Genomic DNA, 27,670 nt, shown 5'->3' with positions numbered 1-27,670 from the left:
ATGATTTTCAGTTTCTCACACTACCCAAATAATGTCTTAACTAAACTCTGCCACAACATTACATTTCTTCCAAGATTAGACAACTAATGTTTAAATCCCACAAATACAGACAGATAGACAACTGGGCAAACTAGGAAATGTCAAATTACTAGACTACTATGAAATGAAAAATTGAATTTTATGAACTTTTGTTTCAAGTCTGAATATAACTTTGTTAGAACATCAATTCTTTTGCAAATTTAAGTTTACTTGAAGTTGCAACATACTACAACTTATATGGAAGCTTAAGTATATTTTAATTAATATTTTTTTATTATTGACCGTAAAAGCTCATAAACATCAACATAACATTACACGTCAGAACATCGATTCTTTTCATCATGAAGGTATTTTCTTGATCATAAATTAGTATAATAATAATATTTGGTTGCACATTAAGTGTTGATCAATTTTATTATTAAACTGAACCAACTGGTTTTGCCACACTCTAACTTTTGGCATCTTCAGGGTACATTATAAGTTTAAACAATCTCACAATTATGTGTAACTGCAAAACTGACAAAATTAACTATAAAAAACTGACTAGAATAATTACAAATAGACAAATAGGATAGTATCGAATGTGAGTGAAACACATATCGCGTGTATGAGGTTAGCTAGCTGTTGCTAAGGAACTTTCTGTAGTTTGTGTTAAAGTTCATTTCTTACGTTTTTAAAGTTCTGATATTAGGCCTTGATTTCTGTTAAGGTTGACGGTAGAACGGGCAACTGTGGCTGCTTCTTTGAACATTCTTGAATGGTAATCTTCCTCTATGTAAGGAGAACAGCTTTTGTCCCACTCAATGACATGGTTAGTTGTAGAGAAATGAGACGATAGGCCAGAAATATCCTGTCTGTTGTTTTTGACATAGCCAATGTCTTCCTTTTGCCTGATTTCAAGGCTTCTCGAAGTCTGTCCGATGTAACTAGAGCCACAAGCACATGGAATATTATAAACTCCAGCATATTTATATAAAGGATGGTTGTCTTTTTGGAGATCTTAGTAGTTTACGAATAGATTCTATTGGTTTAAATGTTACTCTTATTTGGTGTTGTTTGAGGAGGCTGGCGAGCTTGTTGGGGATGCCACTTACAAATGGAATTGCAATCGTTTTTATATATTGAATATCTTCTTGTTCTCTTTGTGGTGGTTCAGAGAAAAGGACTTTATTGACTAGTCTTCTTGGATAGCTGTTCAAATACAGATTGTTGGAAATAAATTTTAACTCATCTTGAAGGGTCTTGTCCGTTGTGATGGGAATCGCTCTTTTCTTTAACATGTGTACAATGCTGAGTTTATGTGAGATGTGGTGAGAGGAGCTGAAATGTAGGTAGCGACCTGTATTGGTCGGTTTTTTGTACACCGATAGATTTATACTGCCATCAATTTGTTTTTTGATTAAGATGTCTAAAAACGGTAATTGGTTTTCTCTTTCAAGTTCCAGAGTGAATTTGATAGAACGATGGAAGGAGTTGATCTTTTTTGAGATAATCATATAGGTCATCTTTGTTATTGTTCCATACGATGAAGATATCGTCCACATATCTGAACCAAATTTTAGGTTTTGGAATAATTTGGGATAGGATTTTGTTTTCTAAGTCTTCCATAATTGTGAGATTGTTTAAACTTATAATGTACCCTGAAGATGCCAACAGTTAAAGTGTGGCAAAACTAGTTGGTTCAGTTTAATAATAAAATTGATCGACACTTGATCTGCAACCAAATATTATTATTATACTAATTTATGATCAAGAAAATACCTTCATGATGAATAGAGTCAATGGTGATACGAAAATCGAGGTATGGCATTTTGAAATCCTAAAATGTAAAAAGGCAAGGTTAATAAACCATCTCACTTTTCTAAAACGTTGCCGAGATAACTGCATAATTCCTAAGTTCTTACTTCTTAAACCTCTTTTCAATACTAGACAAGCTAAAAATATTTATTTCAAGACATCAATGTTACTCATTCGTGAAAGGTTACATCACACAAGATTCGTGCTTAGTCAAATTGACTCACAATGTTATGAACTGTTCATGTATCTCTCCAACTCTTTAGATGAGGAAATTTGGCAAGCAAGTCTTAGATAAAATTATTAATACCAGTTTTGCCAAAGCATTTAACAAAAGCAGACAGACCCTGATTAAGAAATTTAACCACCTTTATACCACCCACAATGAGTCTAAACCTTCTCTACCAGACAACCAAGTTATTCTTAATTTCTCAAACCACATCGTCAAGAAACCTGAAATCGATATTCTCAAGAAAGGTTTCAACTATGCAATAGCTCCTTAACAGATTCCTAAAGTAGATTTCATCTGTAGTCTAGAAAAAGGAACCTCATTATTACCACCTCATACAGCAAATGATCTAAGACTAAAAAGTTGTATAATACTTTCCTCTCCCTATTCCACAAAACAAAACTTCTCATCACTAGATAAAAGAACTATTCGTGGATTAAAAAACAACAAAGACATCATAATACTTAAAGCAGATAAAGGAAACAGTACTGTAATACTGAACTCAAAAGACTATGAGGACAAAGTCAACCATCTACTATCTGACTTGTCCATATACCGTCTTTTAAAGATCCGACATTAAAAAACCACAATGATACCAATGAATTAATACGCAATTTATCCAACTGGCCAACAGACTTGATTAAACAATTAAAATCGATGCATCCTTTAACTCTGAGACTCTATGGCATTCCAAAAGTGCACAAAGATGGTATTCCTTTACGCCCAATCGTTGATGCAATCACCTCTCCTACCTACTTATTGTCAAAACATCTCTCGAAACTCTTACAACAACACATCCACAACTCAGAGAGTTACATTAAAAACTCCGGACATTTTGTGGAAAAGCTAAAAAACATCAACATATCGGATAATGATCTTCTAGCCAGCTTAGATGTCACCTCTCTCTTTACAAATGTTCCTGTAGTGGAGGTCACTGACATCTTAAGTACTTTGTTCCCACAAGATATAACCTCATTGTTTGCTCACTGCCTAAACTCCAACTACTTTTCTTGGAAAAATAAGATCTATCAACAATTAACAGGCTTGGCGATGGGGAGCCCACTCTCACCTTCATGTGCTGACCTCTTTATGGAAGACTTAGAAAACAAAATCCTATCCCAAATTATTCCAAAACCTAAAATTTAGTTCAGATATGTGGACGATATCTTCATCGTATGGAACAATAACAAAGATGACCAATATGATTATCTCAAAAAGATCAACTCCTTCCATCGTTCTATCAAATTCACTCTGGAACTTGAAAGAGAAAACCAATTACCGTTTTTAGACATCTTAATCAAAAAACAAATTGATGGCAGTATAAATCTATCGGTGTACAGAAAACCGACCAATACAGGTCGCTACCTACATTTCAGCTCCTCTCACCACATCTCACATAAACTCAGCATTGTACACATGTTAAAGAAAAGAGCGATTCCCATCACAACGGACGAGACCCTTCAAGATGAGTTAAAATTTATTTCCAACAATCTGTATTTGAATAGCTATCCAAGAAGACTAGTCAATAAAGTCCTTTTCTCTGAACCACCACAAAGAGAACAAGAAGATATTCAATATATAAAAACGATTGCAATTCTGTTTGTAAGTGGCATCTCCAACAAGCTAGCCAGCCTCCTCAAACAACACAAAATAAGAGTAATATTTAAACCAACAGAATCTATTCGTAAACTACTAAGATCTCCAAAAAGACAACCATCCTTTCTATAAATATGCTGGAGTTTATAATATTCCATGCGCTTGTGGCTCTAATTACATCAGACAGACTTCAAGAAGCCTCGAAATCAGGCAAAAAGAAGACATTGGCTATGTCAAAAACAACAGACAGGATATTTCTGGCCTATCGTCTCATTTCTCTACAACTAACCATGTCATTGAGTGGGACAAAAGCTGTTCTCCTTACATAGAGAGGAAGATTACCATTCAAGAATTTTCAAAGAAGCAGCCACAGTCGCCCGTTCTACCATCAACCTTAACAGAAATCAAGGCCTAATACTCCCAGAGATATGGAAAACCTTAATCAGAACTTTAAAAACGGAAGAAATGAACTTTAATACAAACTACAGAAAGTTCCTTAGCAAGCAACAGCTAGCTAACCTTGTACACACGATACGTTTGATACTATCATATTTGTAATTATTCTAGTCAGTATTTTACAGTTAATTTTGTCAGTTTCGTAGTTATGCATAATTGTGAGATTGTTTAAACTTATAATGTACCCTGAAGATGCCAACAGTTAAATGTGGCGATTGGTTCAATTTAATAATAAAATTGATGAACACTTGATCTGCAACCAAATATTATTATTATATTGATTCTTTTGCCAATGTAAGTTTACCTCGAAGGTGAAACATATTACACTTATATGAAAGCTTGCGTATATTCTAATGTATAAAATATATAAAAAATATATAAAAAACATAAGTAAAATATACATACATATATAAAATTTATATATTTTATTACTGATTGTAAAAGCTCATAAACATCAACATATCACTACTTCTCTACTTTTATCATGAAATGTGAGCAACATATTACACTTATATGAAAGCTAACGTATATTCTAATGTATAAAATATATAAAAAACATAAGTAAATTATATAAAACATATATAAAATTTCTATATTTTATTACAGATTGTCTTGGGGGAGACCACACTCCTACCAGGCGCGTCGCCGAGGTGGCGGAAACCCAAATGGGTTGCTCTGAATAAAGAATAAAGAGCCGTGGGCCAAAGGATGTAGCAGAGGCATGGCAAGCTGGCTACATTATTATGCCAGTAACTTTCGTGAGAAGGAGAAAGTCTACAAACCGAGATAGTGCTACTGCATATGGGACAACTGATGCTCCCACTCGAAGACCACATAGAGTAGGTGAGAAATCAGCAATGTGGTGAGCCAAGGACGTGAAACATATAGCCACCCTCAACATAAGATCACTATACCGACATGGAAAATTGCAATTAGTCCAGGAAAATTTAAAAAGATTGAAATGGAGTATTTTAGGTTTATCAGAGACACATTGGTGTGGAGATGGATTCATGGATTTACCAGAAGGAAGACTATACTTCTCAGGGAGAAAAGATAACAAACACAGAGGAGTTGCATTATTAATTGAAAAGAAATTTACACACTCAGTAATTGAAATAAACCCAGTGTCTTCTAGAATAATCACAGCCAAACTTCAAGCAAAAGAAAAAGGTCAAACAATTAAAATAATCCAAATATATGCACCAGACAGTAACCATTCAGAGGAAGATATAGAAAATTTCTATGAAGAACTATAACAGGAAATAGATAATCCCAAAAACAGAGAACTCATGATAGTGATGGGAGATTTTAATGCTAAAATAGGACAGTTCACAGCAGACAAAAAAGATGTGATGGAGAAATTTGGATACAGAGAGCTTAAAGACAGAGGAGAACAATTACTCCACTTCTGTAAAACAAATGATCTAATGATTACAAACACATTGTTCTATCAACGCCCTAATAATAAATATACATGGACATCCCCAGTTGGTAATATAAAGAAATGCATAGATTATATCATTATAAACAAACAATGGAAAAGACCAGTAAATAATGTAGGAACATTAAGAAGTTTTGATTTCGACACTGACCACGAAATATTAACTGCCAAAGTGAAGATAAAATTCAACAGGAAAAACAATATCAGAAAAGAAGAAAACATCAACCTATCAAAACTAAAAGATAGCTCAAGCAGATGTCGATTTTTAGAACAGATGTGCTTGAAATTAAAACCTTCCATCTTCCAGAACAGCAGAAAATACTAGGAAGAAGAAAAAGAAACTGTTATCAATTGCAAAAGATACTCTAGGTTCCAAACCCAAAATAAACAAACAGTGGATAACCCAAGAAATCATAGCTATCATAGAAGAGAAAAGAGAGGCCAAGATACTTGTAAACCAACAAAACAATCAAGAAAATAGAGAAAAATACAGAGCACTAAAAAATAAAGTTGATAACCTATGCAAAAAAGCCAAAAAAATGGTTAGAAGAAAAAGCTAAGAAATGCCAAGAAGCATACCAACAAAACAACCTAAAAGTCTTCCATGATACTGTAAGAGAAATTACAAAGGAATTCTCAGCAAAAGCAGTAACAATGATAAACAACAAGATGACTGAAACCAGGAATATTGAATATATAAGAAAAATCTGGTCAAACCATTTTAAGATTATCTTACACCAAGGAAACAAAACTACAATGCCAACAATAGAAGAAAATAATGATCACCCAAAAATTTTACAAGAAGTTAGATACGCAATAAAACAGATGAAAAACAATAAAGTATCAGGCATCGATACTATCCCTACTGAACTGTGGTCATATGGAGGCAGCATATCAATAGAATATTTAACAACCCTATTCAATAAAATACTACAAACAGGAGAGATCCTAGATGACTGGAGAACTGGAAAGATCATCCCAATATACAAGAAAGGAGACAAAAGAGACTGCAGAAATTACAGACCAATCAATTTACTCCCTCACACCTATAAAATATTCATAAGAATTATACAAAATAGATTAAAACCAAATTTTCACATTACACCAACTAGCAGAGCTCAGCTGGGAAGACCATAAAGAACTATATTGTTGTTTTGTGGACTTGAAACAAGCTTTCGATAGCATCAACAGAGAAATCCTTCTTAAAATTCTACTAGAAAAAGCAATAGACAAATATATAATACATTTTCTGATAAAATATTACTCTAAGACAAATGCAATAATTAAAAAGGACACACTCACAACAGAACCCATAGAGATCCAAAAAGGAGTAATGCAAGGATGCCCATTATCCCCATGCCTATTCAACATATATCTAGAAGAAGTTGTAAAGAAGGCAATAGACAATGAGCCTGGAATCAATGTCAATGGTTTAAACATAAATAATATCAAATATGAAGATGATCTTGTCCTTCTTGCAAGAACCCCAAATGAACTACAAAAGTTGATAAACAAGCTAAACGAAACCTGCAAAACATATGACATGACAATAAATATACAAAAGACAAAAGTGATGAAAATAGGGAGGAACGGAACTACCATCTCAGCCACCCTAAACGGAGAACAAATAGAACAAGTAGACAACTTCATATACCTTGGATCAAAACTAACAGAAACAATAGATGAATTCAAAACAATTAAAACACAGAATAGCGAAAGGATGGACCACCATGGGAAAATTACAGAAAATCTGTAAAACAAACAAGATATCTAAGCAAGCCAAAATCAAATTATATGAAGCAATAATTATACCAACAGTCATCTATGGAGCAGAAGCATGGACAGTTAAGAAAAGGGAGGAGAAAAAACTGCTGGCATTTGAAATGAAATGCTTAAGAAAAATAAATAGAAAAAGTTGGATAGAAAAGAAAACAAACATCACAGTCAGACAAGAACTATTGTATAAAAAGACAATAGAAAAAATTAGAAAACAACAACTGAGATGGTTTGGCCACACTGTATGCATGGACGCAGACAGACTTCCTAACGTCCTAATCAATACTTTTCCAACTGGAAAAAGAAGACCCGGAAGACCAAGAATTACCTGGCTGAAATTAATAAAAGAACATCTTGGGATGCAGAACATATAAGGAACTTTTTTGAACAGGAAGGAATAGAGAAGACTGGAAGATCCTGCTCAAGAGAAGACTCAACCCGTCTTAGACAGAAGAAGAAGAAGATTACTGATTGTAAAAGCTCATAAACATCAACATATCACTACTTCTATCATGAAATGTGAGCTACATTAATATACTTACCGCGGATAACCAGGAAGAAATGGCTGCATTTTTGAGATTTTATGTACAGTATTCATAACATTTTTAATGTCACTCCTTGCTGAGTCTGCATAATTATCATCTAAATTCTAAATGATAAAAAAAAAACATACACATAAAAATATAAAAAATTATTTAACTGTTCATTCTAAAATAAGCCTTGAATACTTCCGCTGCTAGCACATATATTATCTTTCCTTCAAAAACAAAAGTGTCAAACACTGCTTATAGTAAAATCAATGACCTTAATATCTAAAAGTCCCAAAACGGTATCAATGCTATTCTAAAAGAAATGCATCCTATTGGTTCTTATTAGCTTGCCATAGTAAGAGTTGACTGTATTATGTGTGTGTAGATAGATACACACACACACACACATTGAGTAAACTTTCACTATATGTGACAGATATAACATTATACATTTATAATAAAATTTAATGGAATAAATATAGCACAAAGAGAAATAAACAAACAGCAGGTTTAATCAGTGCAATATTTCATTTCTGTCACAAAGACATCTTCAGGAATACAAATTGGAATTGTAATAATACACACAAAACAATAAGTGGAAGAAATTAGACTATATAAGTCCTTTGAGGGGCACCTCTATGGCTGATGTTGGCTAGTCTTAGCTGTGAGGCAGGAGGCCTAAGAATTAGTTTCACAAATCTTGGTAAGTTTAGCGCAACCATATTTAACAACATTAGGCTGTTTAAAAAAAAAAAAAAAATTAAAAAAAATCTGCTAATGATTCTAAAAAGGATCTTTCAAGTTTGTATTTGCTGTGATGAAGCATAATAATTTTCTTCAATCTGATCCTGTGCAAGATATTCAAGGCATAGTCAGCTAGACCTTACTGGCCATAGTTATGCTGGTAGGTGTACCTTTGTGTTTATCTAGACAGATACAGATTAAACTTGCTGTTTAATTATTACTCTTTGTGCAGTATTTATTTAATTAAATATTATTGTGAGGGTAACCAACACTTAAGTTTAAATAATACATTGACATCATGCATTCTGTGACATCACATTCAGTTTCATGCTCAGAGGGAAAGGGGGGGGGGAATCCTCATTTAACAGAACTGATCCAAACTGCCAAAGGATTTTTCACAGCCTTGAGTGATTTCAGCTTAATTCAGTAAACTACTGATAAAGTAATTATTTTGCTTTTTACATTTTTCACTTACTTTTTTTTCATGTGTAACATTTAAAAAAGTTCAATTCAGTTTTTTCTTAAACCAATCAATGGCTGCACTTTTCTTCACTTTATTTATTATTGATGAACTCTGAGTTGTGCATATGTGTGTCATGAATGTGAGCTCATTCCCCAAATCAGCCAGATGGAACAGAACTTACACCCTTGATCTGTGCATAGTCTCTGAAGACCACCCTCTGCCAGCAACCAGAAGCATCCTCAACACATTCCCTAACAGCCCGCATTGTCCTACACTAACAGAGACAGATACATCAATCCCAATCATCAGTGGAACACCAATTGCTAGATGGAACCTTCACAGATCCAACTGGAATATATTTGAAAAGCAAATTGAGCAAATTATTACAGCAATGCCACCCAATCCTAATTGCTATCCCAGATTTGTTAAACTAATCAAAACTGAAGCCAAAGCCTCTATTCCTAGAGGCTACAGAACACAATACATCCCATGCTGGAGTAGGGATACCGAGAAACTTTTAGCAAATATGAAAAAACTGAAAACAAAACTATTGCTAAGGAGCCCATAGCAATGCTTGACAAAAACAGAAAGGAAAGATGGATCTCAACCATCCATGAACCTGGTTTCACCAAATCTAGCTGGAAAAGCTGGTCACTTCTGAGAAAATTAGGGGGGGGGGGGGAGGAAGAACCGACAACATACAAACCACCAGAGATAACTCCTGATCAAATGGCTAATCATTTACTGAAAACCTCAACATAAGTCCCAGCTCTATCATAAAAATAACCGTACAATCTTCCATTCAGAAAAAATCTGAAGAGGGCCTCCAAGCTTCCTGAACTTGCATAGCCAGTTTCCCTTTAAGAGGTGCAGGAAGCCTTAAAATTCACCAAGAATGGTAAAGCTGCAGGAGTGGGTGGTATCCTCACGAAGTTTCTAAAACATCTCGGTCAATGAGGTCAAACATGGCTGGTCGCCCTTTTCTCCAATATTATAACAACTGGAAAACTACCAAAACTGTGGCAGGAAGCCAAAATAATTGCTGTGCCCAAACACCAGGGAAAGATCCAAATAATGTCAAAAATCTACGACCTATCTCCTTGCTTTTCTCCACCTTTAAGCTCTTTGAACAAATTCTCCTTAAAAGAATTTCACCACTCATCAAAATAGCACTCCCGATTGAACAAGCTGGTTTCAGGCCGGGAAGAAGTTGCTGTGAACAGGTCCTGGCCCTGACAATACAGACTGAAGCAGGCTTCCAGAAGAAACTTAAATCTGGAGTCACTTTCATCGATCTAACATCAGCTTATGACACAGTCCGGATCAGGGGCCTCCTCCTCAAGCTAAGCAATATCAAACAACTTTCCAGCTTTTTGAATCCATTCTCTCCAACGAAAGGTCCAGGTCCATATTGGAAAAAAGAGCAGGCCCAGATTCCTCCACGATGGTCTTCCACAGGGCTTTGTGCTATCCCCTTTACTATTTAACATTTACATGTCTGACTTATCACACCAGCTCAAGCAAATATCTATACGTCGATGATCTCATTATCCTACAACAGTCTACCTCCTTTGCAACCTGGAAACAGACCTGAACATCCTGGAGGTGTACTTTAAGCAGTGGTACCTGAAGCCAAACCCAACAAAAACTGTCCACAGCATTCCACCTGAACAATGCATAGGCAAATCGACACCTCAACCTCTCTTCCTGTGACAAAATGGTAGAGCATGAGCCTCACCCAAAATACCTTGGAGTGAACCTGGACAGAACACTAACCTATAAAAGGCACGTCACCAAAGTGCCCAACAAATTTAAAATGAGAAACAATATCATCTCACGGCTTGCTGGAACAACCTGGGGTTGTGGTGCTGATGTCTTAAGGTCGTCTACACTAGCACTTGCATTCTCTGCAGCTGAATACTGTGCGCCTATCTTGGAAAGAAGTGTGCACACTAACATTATAGACACCCAGCTAAACTCTACCATACACACAATTAGTGAGACAATGAGAAGCACCCCTCTCCCCTGGCTGCCTGTCCTATCTAACATTGTTCCACCAAATATATGGAGAAGACAAGCCTCAATTAAAGTATTCAATAAAGTAATGAGCAACTAGCTCCTGCCCCTGCAGCAGACTCATAAATCCACCTAGTATTCACCTAAAATCATGAAACACTTTCTGTTCCATGGATGACCTCTCTTCAGCTGCCTTACTATCGACACCTGACATGTGGAGAGAACAATGGTCCAACAATCTTCCAACAAATGGTTTCCTGGTTGAAGATCCCTGTGCTCCCACAGCCTGGTTTTTCCCTTCCTAGGAAGATCTGGTTATCTATCAACAGGATCAGAACTAACCAGGGCCGATGTGGCTACCTACTACATAAATGAAAACTATCAGACCACGCTTATTGTGACTGTTCCCCTGTGGCCCAGACGATTACTCATATTGTGAATGACTGTCCAACGTGCCAATTTCATGGTGGTGGCCTCCAGGACATCTATGCGATGACAGATGAGGCCCTGTATTGGCTTTCTGGTCTGGCCATTGACCCGTAGCTGCTTTTGCCATAAGAATAAATATATAAATTCCCAAAATGATATAGTAAAATACACGTAGTTCCTGACTTTACAAGTTAATTCATTCCTAGTATGCACTTGTAAAGTGGGAATTTATTTCCCATGGACTTGTTAAAAACAAGGATTACATTTGAACAATGAAATTTTATCCAGTAATGTTAAATAAAGTCATAAACAAGTTTAATAGTTTCAACTATTAAACTAAATAACTAGTAAATAAATATGTCATCATCCAAGTTGAAAGCTCTGAAGTCTTTAAAACACATTAACGACAAAGTCATTACTAAGGCTGACAAAAGGAACACCATAGTAGTCCTAGACATCAAATCCTATGAATGAAAAATGAAACTACTCCTGTGATTAATAAAGATCCTACCAAACGTTAACTCAATAAATTTAATAGGTGACCAAATCTGTGCACAGTAATCCATATGAGGCCTGATCAAGGCCTTATACAATGGCATCATAACTTTTTTATTTATGCATGCCAGGGTCCTCCAAATCATTGCCATTATCCAATGTGACATCTTCACAAATTGTGCAATGTGGTCCCTGAATTTCAGGTCCTTAACAACCACCACTCCAGGATCTCTCATCTCCTCTACTTCACTTAAAGTTTCCCCACCAAGTATATACTTTGTATCCCATTGTTGCTTACCAAATTTCAAAACTTTCCACTTTGCAATATTGAACTGACAGTTCCATTTACCTGCAATTTATTCAAGTCCTCCTGTAAGGCATAACATCTGCTTGACTTTGCATTGCTTTCCCCAATTGTTCTGGCTTGCTCTTTATACTCTTCATGAACTAATTATTACCATTATTCATCTTGTACTGTCTCCAAAATGCCTGCTTCCAAATTTCATGTTTAATCCCTTCATTCATCCATTTTATACCTACTTTATTCAGCCTTTTTTACCTTCAAAATACATTCACACATTAATGCTGTTATGTATTTCTTTGTCAGTTCCCAAGCAGCATTTATTTCCTTATTCCTCAACTCCTCATTCCATGCTATAAATCCAAGCGGTTTCCTAAGCTTGTCATAATCACCAGTCTCTTGTATTTCCACATACATCCTTTCCTCACAGAAGTTTGCATATGGCCAGCCACAACCCAGGTGGTCACTTCATGATCACTTTCACCAACTGGAGGAAATTGTGAAACCCCACTCACAATTACATCTTCTGATGAAATGATCAGATCTAAAACTCTCAATCCTCACATGCCCTCCTTTATGTGCTGCCTGAGATAGCTGTCACTCAAAACCATTTTGCATGCAGAACAAAATAAACTAAGACAGAGTAAACTAAAATTTCTATTAGAGAATTTTCATAAAAAAAACTTATAAAAGCATAAGAAAAATTTTTATCTTGAAAGTGCTGAAAATACAAAAAAAAATTAATTTACTTTAAAAAAAAAAAGAAGAAGAAGGCTCTTCATAAATATTTCATCTTTACTAAGTTATATATAATTCTGAAATGGACTTCTAATCAATATATAAATCAACAAGTATTAAACTTGTTGATTTATTCAAGTACCTCTGTAGTTTCATCAGGTGTGTTAGTCCTGCTCACAATGTCATCTGTTCCATTTGTTTTCTCTATTTTTTCTTTCTTTTGATTTTGTGATGAAATCCTTTTAACTTTGACTTCTTGAACTGACCAGTCAAGATTCCACAACCAAGGGTCATTTTTATATCTAATAAAAAAAAATAGTTTTTTACAATAAAAATAATAAGAAAAACTGTTGTTATAATGAAAGCTTATGTAAAAGAAATCAAGATGAAAAGGGGAAAAAATGAGAAATGATGTGGCTTGTTTTAAAAATTATAGGGCTGAATTAAAATCAACTAAATCAGTGGGATGCATTAAACCATATAAAAAAAAATTAATAAGACGCTGATTATCACTCATGTTTTGACTTAACAGAAGAAACAGATATCTAGGGATAACAATTAAATACAGTTTATTTTTAATTATTAATGCAATATTTTATCTTGAACATAAGGCATTTTCACAGGCATAAAGAATATGCACATGCATAAAGGCACACAAAAGAAAGGCAAACAACAGACTAAATACAAAGTGACATAATCCTACAATCTTAATTGACATCCTCTATGAACAGGGTAGAAGATCTTGATTGTTGGAATGATACTCTCATAATTATGAGACAATATCTACAGAATTAGTTGTATTCGGTCTGCTTTCTTTCTTTCTATGTGCATATATATATTCCTATCAATATAGGCAAGGTAAATATTGATATGAAAAAAAAATGGCTCCCAATATCGATATGGAGCACATGATGAAGGATAATGGTATCACACATGATATCAGAATTGGAGATGATACTCTCAGCTCTTTACTTTATGCAGATGATGTTATACTTCTAAATAAACCCAGTACAAGTTTGCAGAATTCCCTGACTAAAGTGAATAACTGATGTAACAAATTTGGTATGAAAATTGGCAATAAAAAGACAAAGCCTATTTCATTGTCTTTGTCTTTTTTATTGCCAATTTTCATACCAAATTTGTTACAGCAGTTATTCACTTTAGTCAGGGAATTCTGCAAACTTGTACTGGGTTTATTAATAATGAAAAATAAAATTGAGGTTTTCATTATTTCTTTATTAAAAATAAAGAAATAATGAAAACCTCAACTGCATCCTGAATGGAAATCCTATAGAACAAGTAAAAGATTTCAACCATTTAGGTACAATTTTTAGTGAAGATGGCAGGTAACATATGGAAATAGACAACAAAATTAGTAAAGCTTGCATGGTAAGAAGTCAAGTGAATAAATTTATATGGAATAACAGAGAAATTAGTCAAAGCACATGTTTGACTAATTAATATAAATACTGTCTTGTATTTATATTAATTACAAGACAGTATTCAAATTAATTTTAACTTACGGATGTGACAGATGGGTTAAAAATAAAACATTTGATCAAAAACTGGAGACTACAGATATATAAGAGTTCTGAGAAAGATTAAGGAAGCGAACAGATAGCATCAATGGAAGCACCATATTAGGAATGAGCATGACATTGTTAGCATTCAGGAATGGGTTTGCAAAGATAATCTCAGATAGTATGATCACTTAAATAGAATGGGAGAGCGAAGGTTAGCAAAACAAGAGTTCTTTGCCAGAATGACGGGAAAAAAGATCGAGAGGAAAATTAAGGTCTAGGTGGAAATGACAGATAAGAAGTACCTTAGAAGATAGGGTTTAAGGATATAAGATTTCCTGTCTTTTCAATTATAGATATCAACTGCTGTTGGAAGATGTTTTTGCAACATTTTATGTTCAGTAACCTTCTGATGATGTTGTTAGTCAAATAGACAGCAAAACACATAGAAGAAACACATCTAGTATGAATAAACAATTGAGCCTTGTCTTTGATGAAAAATAATAAGTTTGAAATAGCTGCCAGACTAGTGAAACCTTATCAAAATGAACCAATAGGAGGCGAATATACAGGCACTTTGAGAGTTCGTCACTTCCTATAAGGTTCGGCTGGGGCAATTCATAGTATGGCATTGGTGTATTCCCACAAGCTCTCTGGTCAATTTTTGTACGAAACTTTTACTTTCTGCACAAATTTATATAGTTTCTGTATTCGGATTTGAAATGATGTTGGATTTAATATCCACTTAATTTATATAATTTGCATCACCGAAATGAACCCTTTTTGGCTCTTTATTTTAGTAAATACTTTACACACCGACTGAGAGTTTGCTTATGGAAAATACACCCCTCTGACGCTTCAAGTTCCTTTGTACTGAGAGTTCTTGCTCTCTTAGGTTTCTGTCTAGTCTCTGACAAAAACCAATGAGTTTGAAACAACTGTCAGACTAGTGAAACCTTATCAAAATGAACAACCAATAGAAGGCGAATATATACTGATGCTTTGAGTGTTCGTCTTCCTATGAGATGGTGGGGGTGTATTCCCACAAGCTCTCTGGTCAATTTTTACAAGAAATTTTTATATAGTTTCTGTATTCGGCTTTGAAATGATGTTGGATTTAATATCCACTTAATTTATATAATTTTGCATCACCGAAATGAACCCTTTTTGGCTCTCTTTATTTTAGTAAATACTTTACGCACCGACTGAGAGTTTGCTTATGGAAAATACACCTCTCCGACGCTTCAAGTTCCTTTGTACTGAGAGTTCTTGCTCTCTTAGGTTTCTGTCTAGTCTCTGACAAAACTCATTAGGTTTCTGCCTAGTCTCTGACAAAAACCAATGAGTTTGAAACAACTGTCAGACTAGTGAAACCTTATCAAAATGAACAACCAATAGAAGGCGAATATATACTGATGCTTTGAGTGTTCGTCTTCCTATATACACCTAGTCTCTGACAAAAACCAATGAGTTTGAAGCAACTGTCAGACTAGTGAAACCTTATCAAAATGAACAACCAATAGAAGGCGAATATATACTGATGCTTTCAGTGTTCGTCTTCCTATGAGATGGCAGGGGTGTATTCCCACAAGCTCTCTGGTCAATTTTCACAAGAAATTTTTATATAGTTTCTGTATTCGGCTTTGAAATGATGTTGGATTTAATATCCACTTAATTTATATAATTTTGCATCACCGAAATGAACCCTTTTTGGCTCTTTATTTTAGTAAATACTTTACGCACCGACTGAGAGTTTGCTTACGGAAAATACACCTCTCCGACGCTTCAAGTTCCTTTGTACTGAGAGTTCTTGCTCTCTTAGGTTTCTGTCTAGTCTCTGACAAAAAGCAATAAGTTTGAAACAGCTGTCAGACTAGTGAAATCTTATTCAAATGAACCAATAGAAGGCGAATACATGGGCACTTTAAGCGTTCATCACTTCCTATAAGGTTCGGCTAGGGCAACTCGTAGTATGGCGGCGGTGTATTCCCACAAGCTCTCTGGTCAATTTTCACACGAAACCTTTATATAGTTTCTGTATTCAGCTTTGAAATGATGTTGAATTTAATATCCACTTAATTTATATAACGACTGGATACTACTTAAAAACCTGGTTATTATCAATCAAGAAAATCTACCCAAAGTGAATCACAAAAAAAGGGGGAAAGGGGGGGATGATCCTTCATTTTTGTAAGGATAATCTCGGTTATCTGGACTATGAAAAGCAGGAATAGAAGTCAGGTCAGACCATTTAGTACCCTTGTAGTACCAAAGGACACAAGACCGGGAAAACTTCGGGTGAAGGTTTTCTATGGCAAAAGAGGCTTTTATATAGAAAGCTTTCTGTAGAGTTGTTAGTATTAAAAGAAAAACATGAATACTTGAATTGTTTTTCAAATTTATAACTTTGAAATCATCAAACATTAGATTTTGTGAGCATCTTGCTGATGGTTGCATAATTTAATCACTCTGTCCTCCTCCGAAATTATGGACTTTACAACCGTGTTATAAATAACTATTTTAATTTCACGATCTACCAAAGATACACAAACAAAACACGCCACTCCGGCCAATACTCGAAGGTATAGACAGCCTAAATTATCACCTAACCAAAAAATTAACGGCAACACTCACGGAATTGGTAGGTCATTCCCCCTCCTATATCAGAAACACACACTTCATAAACATAATCAAAGACATTACATTAGAAAAAGATGATTTATTAGTCAGTTTTGACGTCTCTGTCCTCTTTACGAATGTCCCAATCATGCAATCCTTCTTTTACAGAACAAATTCCCTCCTGATATCACAGAGCTCTTTGCACATGTATTACGTTCTGGTTATTTTGTAAGGCAAAACGCTTTCTACCTACAAAAAGAAGGCACAGCCATGGGCTTGCCATTACCCCCACCCCTGCTGCCTATTGCTAACTTTTATATGGAAAATTTTGAGCAACATGCTCTAGATTCTTCTCCTTTCAAACCCCACAGTCTGGCTTAGATACGTTGACGATGTTTTCACGATCTGTCCCCATGGCCGCCAGAGACTAGACACTTGCCTTAGCCACCTAAACAAACAACACAAATGAAATTGAAAAACAGAACACACTTTTGTTTCTAGATACACTTGTCACACGTCATTCTTCTGGCAGTCTTTTCTCACTGTTTACTAGAAACCAACACATACTGGCCAATATATGCACATAAACTCCTACCACCACCCAACACAAAAACTAGGTGTCATTAATACTCTAAAAAACAGGACTTTGAATATCTGCTCCAATGAACAAGCACTGAAAGACGAATTTAAAGTTATCAGCAATACTTTTAAAAAAAATGGATATAGCCAAAACACTAGTAACAAAATTCTCTACAAGATCTCAATAAAAAAACAAAGACAAACCAGACTACAGCAAAACTATAACCATTCCCTACATTAAAGGGACATTAGACAAAATAAACAGAGCACTACAAAAATACAACCTCAACGCCACCTTTAAACCTCCTGCAAAATTAAAAAGCTTATTCAACTCATTCAAAGACCCACTCCCTCTGCTGGCCCACACTGGAGTATACCGTATTTACTGCACCTGCAACATACCATACATCGGAGAAACGGGATGAACACCTTACATAGAATTGACTGGAAAAGCACTAGTTGTCTACATCACACCAAAACATGGCATGAACGCAAATTTAAGGAAGCTTGTGAGATCATTATCAACCACCCCAATCTAAACAATAATGATGGTCTAAAAATCCCAAGCATATGGAAGGCACATATTCTATCCACGGAACCTTTCTCTCTAAGAGTTAACTATAAACAGGATTGTAGATAATCCAGAATCCAAAATCTAATATAAATTGTAATGTTAAACACAGGACATCATTGTTACTATAAGAAAACTATCTATAAGAAAGAATGTTTCTCTCATGTTATCTTAATTAGAATTTAGCTTTGATGTAGTTAATTTATTTTATTTTATTTTAATTAATTTAAATAATTAATTTGTAATTTTATCTGTTTTTTTTTTTCACTAGAGAGTCATGCCAGTAGAATAACTGGTGATCTAATCATTGTTTCTTTAGCTTACTTGTGAAATGTAACTCAGCCTGACCTTGTATATACTCCAGATGATGACCTTATTTATTATTATTATTACGGGCAACTCCAAGGAGTCGACAGACTCATCGAGGGAGGCCCTAACATCATGTCAAGAACAACTATTCGACATTCACACAGTATCTATCATACCTCGCCTTGAACTCATTCACATTCGTGGCACCCACAACAGTCTTTGGCAGCTTATTCACCACTCTCCAAGTAAAAAACCTAGTTCTAACACCCTTTCCCAGCTTCCATGTATGGCACCTAATCCTCTCACAACCAGTCCTATTCTTAAAAATATCTTCTGAACTAATCTTATAGAAATCCTTCAGTAATTTGAATGTCTCCATCATATCACCCCTTTTCTGCCTATCAACCAATTTCTGCAACCTACAAATCTTCAACCTGTTCTCATAAAGTTCATTCCATAGACCTGCTATTATCTTGGTCACTCATCTCTGGATCCTCTCCACCTCCTCCCCATCAAGAAGAAAACCTGGCACCCATATCTGGGCACAATAGTCTAGACGGGGTCTTATCAAGGCTCGATACAGAGAACAATAACCTGTTTGTCTCTGCTTGTTAAAGTATTTTTCAGCAACCAAGTGATTTGATGAGCTGATTTAGCCATGATGTGCCCCCTAAACTTCAACTCCCTATCCACCAACACTCCCAAATCCCTGGCCTCGTCAATCTCCTGGAGTACAGTTCCACCAATGTGATATACTGCTGCTAATCTTTTCACCCCAAAATGCATAACCTTACACTTTGCCACATTAAATTGATATCCATTCTCCTTAGCCCAGTCCTCCAAACTATCCAAATCATCCTGCAAAATTTTGACATCCTGTGCACTCACTATTGCTCTACCCAGCTTTGCATCATCAGCCAACAAACGAACAATTCCTCTCAGATCCTTTCCTATATCATTAATGAACAAATTGAACAGTAGTGGTCCAAGAACAGAACCATGCAGCACACCACTAGTCACAGGCCATCTTTTGGACTCTACTCCTGAATAAACCACTCTCTGATATCGCTCCATCAACCACCCTCCTATCCATCTCACCAACCCTATATCCATCCCCATATGCTGAAGTTTACTGATTAGAATTCCAAGTGGTATCCTGTCAAAGGCCTTAGTAAGGTCCAGTAGAATCACTGTAAACCCATTACTCATCCAGTTCAGCCGTCACTGTGTTATAAAACGTGAGCAAGTTACTGAGGCATGATCTACCCTTCACAAAACCATGCTGTCCCCCATATGGTATCCCATTTTCATCTATCCAATCCTGTATTTTCCTCTTGACTATTTTCTCCAAGACCTTGACAACGATTTCTGATATGCTGATCGGTCGGTAATTTACAACAGCAGTCTTGGAACCTCCTTTATGCAGTGGAACTATTTTCCCCTCTTTCCACCCCCTCGAAACTAACCCAGACCCGAGACTCAAATTAAACAAAATGGTCAAGGGCACTGACAATTCTTTAGCCGCTTCACATACGACACAAGCTGGTATACCATCCAATCCCACAGATGTATTGACATAAGGTTTTGTAATAGACTATTCACCTCCACTTCATTCACCACAATTCCCGTATAAGCTATTGGTTCATTCATTCCTGCAATGTCACCACCTGGATGATATACTCTTGCAAAGTGCTCGCTCAGTAATTCCACTATATCAACTGATTTGGTTACCTCCCTACCATCGGCATTCTTTAAAATCATTCTGCCATATAAATTTTTTCTTTTACTTGCAACATATCGAAAAAAACTGTTTGGGATTCTCTTTAGCCTGCATGGCTAATGTTCTTTCATAATCCGCTTTTGCTTTTCTTACCACGACCTTAATATGAAGATCGAAACGTCGGGAAATTAAAAGAGTTATTTATAACACAGTTGTAAAGTCCAGAATTTCTAAGATGAATGCTGATCACCATGCAACACTAAAAGAAAGGATTATTCACTGTCTTGTTTTAGTTCATCATCATCATCAAATTCCTAACATGTAACCTTGGGGTAAGGGGATATATATAGGATACTCATCCTGATTTAAGCTCATGCATAGACCCACAATTTACTGTGCAGGCATTCAAAACTGAAAATCCCATGGAATATGTCAGTCAATCCTCATTCCAGGAGTGTCCTATGTCTGTAGATGTGTGCTCACAGGGCCAGTTTGTCTGTTCTGAGGGATGAAAAACCTGAGTTTCTGGTTGAAAAATATCCTCTACCTCCATATGAGATTGGCTAACTCACCTTAATCGAAAGAGACCAGATAAAAGTTCCTCACATCATGAATGGGAATTGAACCCAGGTCTTTCTGACCAAAAGGCTTCATCTATACCAGGGGTCGGCAAACTTTTGAGATGGAAGAGCCAAACCTGTCACTCAGAACAATTTAAAAATTATTCGAGAGCCATGAATATATTTTTTACAAATAAGAAAAATTTAAAGTAATATTATAGTAAATTTATTGTAATATATAACAAGTTATATTAATTATATCTTTATTAAATGAAGAAAAAAATCACACAAAAAATTGCTCTCTTTGGTTATAATCAGTGTGAGCAATGAGCTTGCATTTCCTTAGAAAGTTTCTGTATGTCCGGTTTGTAACTAGTCGTTTTTAATTTAAGGCACAATTCCAAGTTGGCATCAGTAATTTGGTTCCTCAATTTACATTTAATGAAATTCATGTTAGAAAACGATTGCTCACATAAATATGTAGACCCGAAGATACTGAGAACACCAAATGCAAATTTTTTTCAACTCATGATATGAGTCCCGAAGACTATTCCAAGTATTGAAAATCATTGAGTCTGTCTTCTGTAGTTCTTTTACAGCAGTCTGCTCGCACTGTGAAATCATACTGCATTTTTCTTTTTCCAGTTCTTCTATTTCAGTACCAAGACGTACAAATTTGGAGCTCCATAAGTCTTTGCTTGTCAAGTCCAGCAATTGTATTTCAAAATTAGCCGTGTCAATATCAAACAGAGAAAAATTTAATTCCTTTTCATTGGCATTAAGAGGATTTGTAATAAAAACTAGAGTCACTTTATTATTTCTGAATTCCTGAAACCTCTGAAGAAAAGATTCTCTCATGTTTAAAACTGCTGTCTTGAAATAATCTTTGTTAATGAGGGCATTGTTTTCTCGGTGATATTGAGACAAGTTTGGGAAATGAACTAAAGTTCCCCTCTCTAAATCTTCAGTGAACAATTTCTTTTCAAACGAAATAACTTCCTCTAGCATTGAAAAAGTAGTATTTCCCTTGCCTTGTAATTTACAATTGAGATGATTCAGTTGTGACATAACGTCCACCATAAAGTACAATTTTTGCAACCACTGATCTTCTGTTAATTCTGGATATCGAACATCCTTGTTGTCGAGGAATAGTTTGATTTCATTTATGCAAGATGCAAAATGCTTTAACATGTCGCCTCTGGAAAGTCATTGAACCCTGTTATACTGGAGAAGATTTGAATACTCGCTCTCCATTTCATTTAGCAACTCTTTAAATTGTCGATGGTTAAGTCGCCTTGCTATAATGGTGTTGGTAATCTTAATTACTAATTCCATAATTTTACCAATTTCTTCTGTAAATATTTGTGCACAAAGTGCTTCCTGGCAGAGTATACAATGAAAAGTAATCACTTCATGATTAATTTTTCCTTTTAAAATTGAAACAAAACCAGGCATCTTAGTGCCATGAAGTTTTGTGAGACCTATAAAACAAATGAAATCACCATTATGCGAATAAAATCCTTTAAAAAGTTTATAAATGAAACTATGATAGTTTTATTTTCATTTTCATTTCAGAGCCACATGTACGTACCCAAAGAGCCGCAGTTTACCGACACCTGGTCTATACCGACTGAGCTACAGAGGCTCTACAGGATACTACATGAAAAAAAAAAAAAAGTTACATCATTACTAATTTTCTATCAACAATTTCCATCCAAATTAATATTATCTGTTAAGACTTCAATGATAGTCTAATAACGAGTATCATTAGGCACGTTACGTACAGTCTCTCCATTACTGTGTGGACTCTCTATGTGATTGTTAGCATAGGACAGGGCTTTAATTTTACATGTTAATGATTTCCAGATGTCGTGAAGGATCATTCCTTGATTTCTATTTAGTGTACCTTTTGAGCAAATGACCTCGGAGGGCTCCTTAAACTATCTGTTGTAGTAATTCTCTTCTAAGTATGGCATGGAGGATGCTGCCATATACTGTGTGATGTTCTTTGAAGATATGCACGAGTCTGAGTCTGCTTTTTTCTTCACTGCTTGTTTTCACTGTTGCCCAATGTCACCCATATATCTTCCCACAAGAGCACGGAATCTTGAATACACCATGGATGTTTATGAAATCAAACTTTGTCTTTAGGAAAATGTAGAAAGCTTCATAAGGTGTTCAGTAGCTTGAATGCCATTTTGATGTTGATTACTTTTAATATTTTGGCTATTTTTTTTCATGCATTGCCAAAGTACGGAACAGATACTGTGCCTTTGTAATTAATTTGTGTTATCACGGGGTGGTTCATCAGAAAACAGAATTTTCTTTAGTACCTGTTTGAGTATCCATTTTGGAAGAACTGATGAAACAGGATTTGAAGTTCATTTTCATTTGATGTCATCATTTTTTAGTGTTTAAAGCTGTATTTGTCAAGGTTTTCATTATACCGATTTTTGGTGAGGGTGATGAAATAAGCTTGCATGTAGGTACCTGCAAGTATCTTTCCTATAGACTTCATTTTTGAAATTATGGATTCTACAATCGCGTTAAAATAACTCTTTTTATTATCCCGACGTTTCGATCTTCATATCAAGATCATCATCTGGAGTATACATAAATATACAAGACAGGATGCATTACATTTCAAACCATAAGCTAGAGAAACAATGATTTGATCACATGCTCCTCACTGGCATGACCTCTAGTGAAAAAAAATATATATATTATTTATAAATTACAACATGAATAAACATTCTTTCTTATAGATTTTTTTTTTTAACAGTGATGTCCTATTTTTTAGTATTAAAGTTGTTATTTTAGATTTAGGATCCTGAATTTTCTACAGTCCTGTTTATAGTTGTTCTTAGAGAGGAAGGATTCGTGGGACGAATATATGCTTTCCATATGTATGGGATTTTTAGACCATTGTTATTGTTTAGATTGGGGTGGTTGATAACGATCTCACAAGCTTCCTTAAATATGCGTTCATACCATGTTTTGGTGTGATGTAGACAACTAGTGCTTTTCCAGTCAATTCTATGTAAGGTGTTCAGGGCATGATCAGAAAGGCCAGCTTCTCCATAATTATTATATTTGATGTGTCGTTTATGTTTTTTTTGTCTGATCGAAACTGTGTGTCCTGTTTCTCCTATGTATGGTATGTTGCAGGTACAGTAAATACGGTATACTCTAGGGTGACCAGCGGAGGAAGTGGGTCTTTGGATGAGTTGAATAAGCTTTTTAATTTTGCAGGAGGTTTTGTAGTACTCTGTTTATTTTGTCTGATGTTCCTTTATTGTGGGGAATGGTTATAGTTTTACTGTAGTCTGGTTTGTCTTTGTGTTTTATTGAGGTCTTGTAGAGAATTTTGTTAATAGTGTTTTGGCTATATCCATTTTTTTTTAAAAGTATTGCCGATCATTTTAAATTTGTTTTTCAGTGCCTGTTCATTGGAGCAGATCTTCAGAGCCCTGTCACAAGACCTCAATAAAAATCAAAGACAAACCAGATTACAGTAAAACTATAACCAATTTTATAGTTTAACCATTAAAGAAATAACTAAAACCATATCAACAGCTTCAAATCATACTTTGAGCCCACATTCTAGTGTTCCAAATTTTTGGGTAGTTAACCTCTCTGGATGCCCTTTAATTGAAAGAGAAATTCTTATTCTTCCAAAGGACATGAATTAACTATAGTTCCTAAGAAGATAGCTTACTTAGATTTTTTTTTAATACTGAATGGAATTTATCCTCTCTCTAATGAGGATGTAAATAAACTTTATCTGGAAGTCTTATCTGTTCATCTGTGCAACTGAAATCAAAGCTTCATCCTACAAATATCTCCTTAGAAGAAATTAAAGCTTTACAATCCTTAAGACATAGTCATCTCATTATTACAAAAGCAGACAAAGGTAAAGCCATAGTAGTTATGGACACTGCAAATTACAAATGAAAAATATTTCTTTTACAAAGTGATACGAAATGGATCGCAACCCGATCAACTCAGAAAATTAAACTTCCTGTTAGATAAAGTCATAAGCCTTGACAGAGATACCATAGACAAAACTTATTTTGCTAGAACCCCTCGTTTCTATGGTCTGCCAAAGATCTACAAGGAAGGCATTTTTCTTTGTCGAATTACAGACTGTATAGATCCTCTAACATATTGCATAGTAAAGTTTTTAGCACATTTATTAAAAGCTCACATTGGTAATTCCTGCTCTTTCATAAAGAAATTCTGCCAATATTTGGAATAAAGTGAAAAATGTTTCCATACAGCCTAATGATTTAATTGTCAGTTTTGATATTGAATTACTTTTCACTGAAGTACCTCTAGAAGATGTTTCATTTGCTATCACAAGCCTTTCCACTAGATATAGTGAAATTATTTGACTTTGTTAAAACAGAATCTATGGGAAAACTTGAAGAAACCACTATGGGGAATCTACTCTCTCCTGCAATCATGAACTTTTGTTTGGAACATTTAGAAGACATCCTTTTCTCATTCATACATTCTCAGCGTTCATTTTGGGTACATTATATAGATGACGCTGGCCTGGGTGGCTGAGTGGTTGGTATATCCGCTCTCCAGCCACTAGGTTGCGGGTTCGAATCCCGTGCAGGCATGGATGTTTGTGATTGTCTTCCATCTTCATACATTCCTTCACCCAAGTATAGATATACTCTCCCAATATGGACTGGGTCACCATGGGAGTAGTAGACCCAAACCTCCTGCAATGGGAGAGGCTTTCACCCTACAGTGGGTAGAAAAATAGGCTGTTCATCATCATCATCATCATCATATAGATGACACTTTTGCAATCTGGTACCACAACAAAGATACATTACCTGCTTTGCTAGCAAGCATAAGCAATTTACATCCACAAATTAATTTCACTATGGAAATAAAAAGAAAATAAATTATCCTTCTTAGACATTGTACTACTCTGCTCATTATCAGGTGAACTAATTACTTCTGTTTATCAAAAGCTTACCTTCAGTGGATGCTATATTCAACAGCAATCTGCTCACCATCTCTCAAATGATTGGAATTATCAAAACTGTATTACAACGTGTTCACATTATGTGCTTAACATCGCAACAACTACAGCAAGAACTCTTAAACATCAAACAATATATGAAACTCAAATGTTTTTCAGAGCAGACCAAACATTTTTACGATTCCTATAATCCTAGCTCAAATAACAAGGAAACAGTACATAGAATCCCCATACCATACATTTCTGGCAACTCAGAAATGTATGGTATGGGGACATAGTGATGGACAGTCATTCCAATTCAAGTTCGGATTCAAGTATGGAATTACGGCTTTGGCATTTTCTTTAAATAAATATTCAAACTTATAGTGACAGCAATGGAGTAATGGTGTTTCAGACCATAGAATATTGTGTCTATATCTATTTATATTGTGCAAGGCTAGATTTCTCAGATTTTCTATTGATGATATAAGTCTGGCATTCTTTCTATTTTTTTGTCCAAAGTAAGAAAGGTGACAGTCATAAGAAACTTGATAGATGCCAGGAAAAGCAAGAGGGGAATGTTTATCTTTAGAAAATGTGAACCATGATGATAGTTTGTTAACTGGTATAAATGTAGCCACTAGATTATATTTAAGAATTCTAGAAATTGGTTACATTTATTCCAGTTAACAAACTATCATCATGGTTCACATTTTCTAAAGATAAACATTCCCCTCTTGCTTTTCCTGGCATCTATCAAGTTTCTTATGACTGTCATCTTTCTTACTTTGGACAAAAAAATAGAAAGAATGCCAGACTTATATCATCAATAGAAAATCTGAGAAATCTAGCCTTGCACAATATAAATAGATATAGACACAATATTCTATGGTCTGAAACACCATTACTCCATTGCTGTCACTATAAGTTTGAATATTTATTTAAAGAAAATGCCAAAGCCGTAATTCCATACTTGAATCCGAACTTGAATTGGAATGACTGTCCATCACTATTAAAGATATGGGAGAGTCTTTCTAATCACACATTATTAAAGTTTTAATTAATAATGCAATTAATTAATAAGTAATAATACAATGATTCCTCAGACATGCCTTTGCATTGTTTTATGACATCATGTGGCTCTTTCTGCTCCAAATCAATCCAGTTTTTGCATTTTACCTTGCAATTAACTAGTATTTCCACTGATGATGGCCTGTAATTTTCAGGATTAAATATATGGCCTTTAAATACATATTATTTGCTTATGGCATAAGAACAAAGCAATCTCTACTCCACTCCACGTTGTGTACCACAACTGCTGGTTTCAAGATTTTGCTTACAATCAGCAGGGTTCCTTTCATAGTGCGGGAAAGGTGATTTATAAATAATTCTTTCAAGAAAGAAGCAGAATTTATGTTTCTTCAGTTCATAAGATTTATATACTGAGGCAAGTTAACTCATTTTCAAAACACAATTATATTTAAATTTCTAATTTAAATAAATTAGGGGAAACAGCAAACAAACATCCCAAAATATCTTATTTGTAATATTTGAAAACACATTTATAAAAAGATTTATAAAATAATACCATATTATAATAAAGTGCATCACAAACCCAGCCACTGGGGAGGGCAAACCAGCCCATCCCGGTGCCAGTCCCTAGCCCGGATAAATGGGGAGGGTGGGCGTCAGGAAGGGCATCTGGCCGTAAAAAAAAGATGCCAAAACCAGGGATGAAATGTTGGATAACGGAGAAAGGACAAC

At 35.2% G+C, this 27,670-nt stretch overlaps 1 protein-coding gene across 2 annotated transcripts in view; it reads right to left on the bottom strand.

Annotated features, from left to right (window-relative positions):
• PolG1 (DNA polymerase gamma, catalytic subunit tam) overlaps positions 1-27,670 on the bottom strand; it is a 359,824-nt gene that overhangs the window by 188,263 nt on the left and 143,891 nt on the right. For both annotated transcript variants that reach the window (XM_090399500.1, XM_090399502.1), the window contains exons 8-9: positions 13,190-13,349; positions 7,874-7,980 (exon numbers count right to left, since the gene is read on the bottom strand). In XM_090399500.1, coding sequence (XP_090255626.1) covers positions 7,874-7,980; positions 13,190-13,349 — 267 coding nt within the window. The remainder of the gene's footprint in view (positions 1-7,873; positions 7,981-13,189; positions 13,350-27,670) is intronic.

This window comes from Typopeltis vanoorti, chromosome 10 (assembly GCF_054136105.1).
Source record: "Typopeltis vanoorti isolate ZY-2024b chromosome 10, IOZ_Tvanoo_1.0, whole genome shotgun sequence".
In the NCBI taxonomy this organism is placed as follows: Eukaryota; Metazoa; Arthropoda; class Arachnida; order Uropygi; family Thelyphonidae; genus Typopeltis; species Typopeltis vanoorti.
Note: the sequence above shows the minus strand (reverse complement) of the source record. Positions and strands in the feature narration are given on the sequence as shown.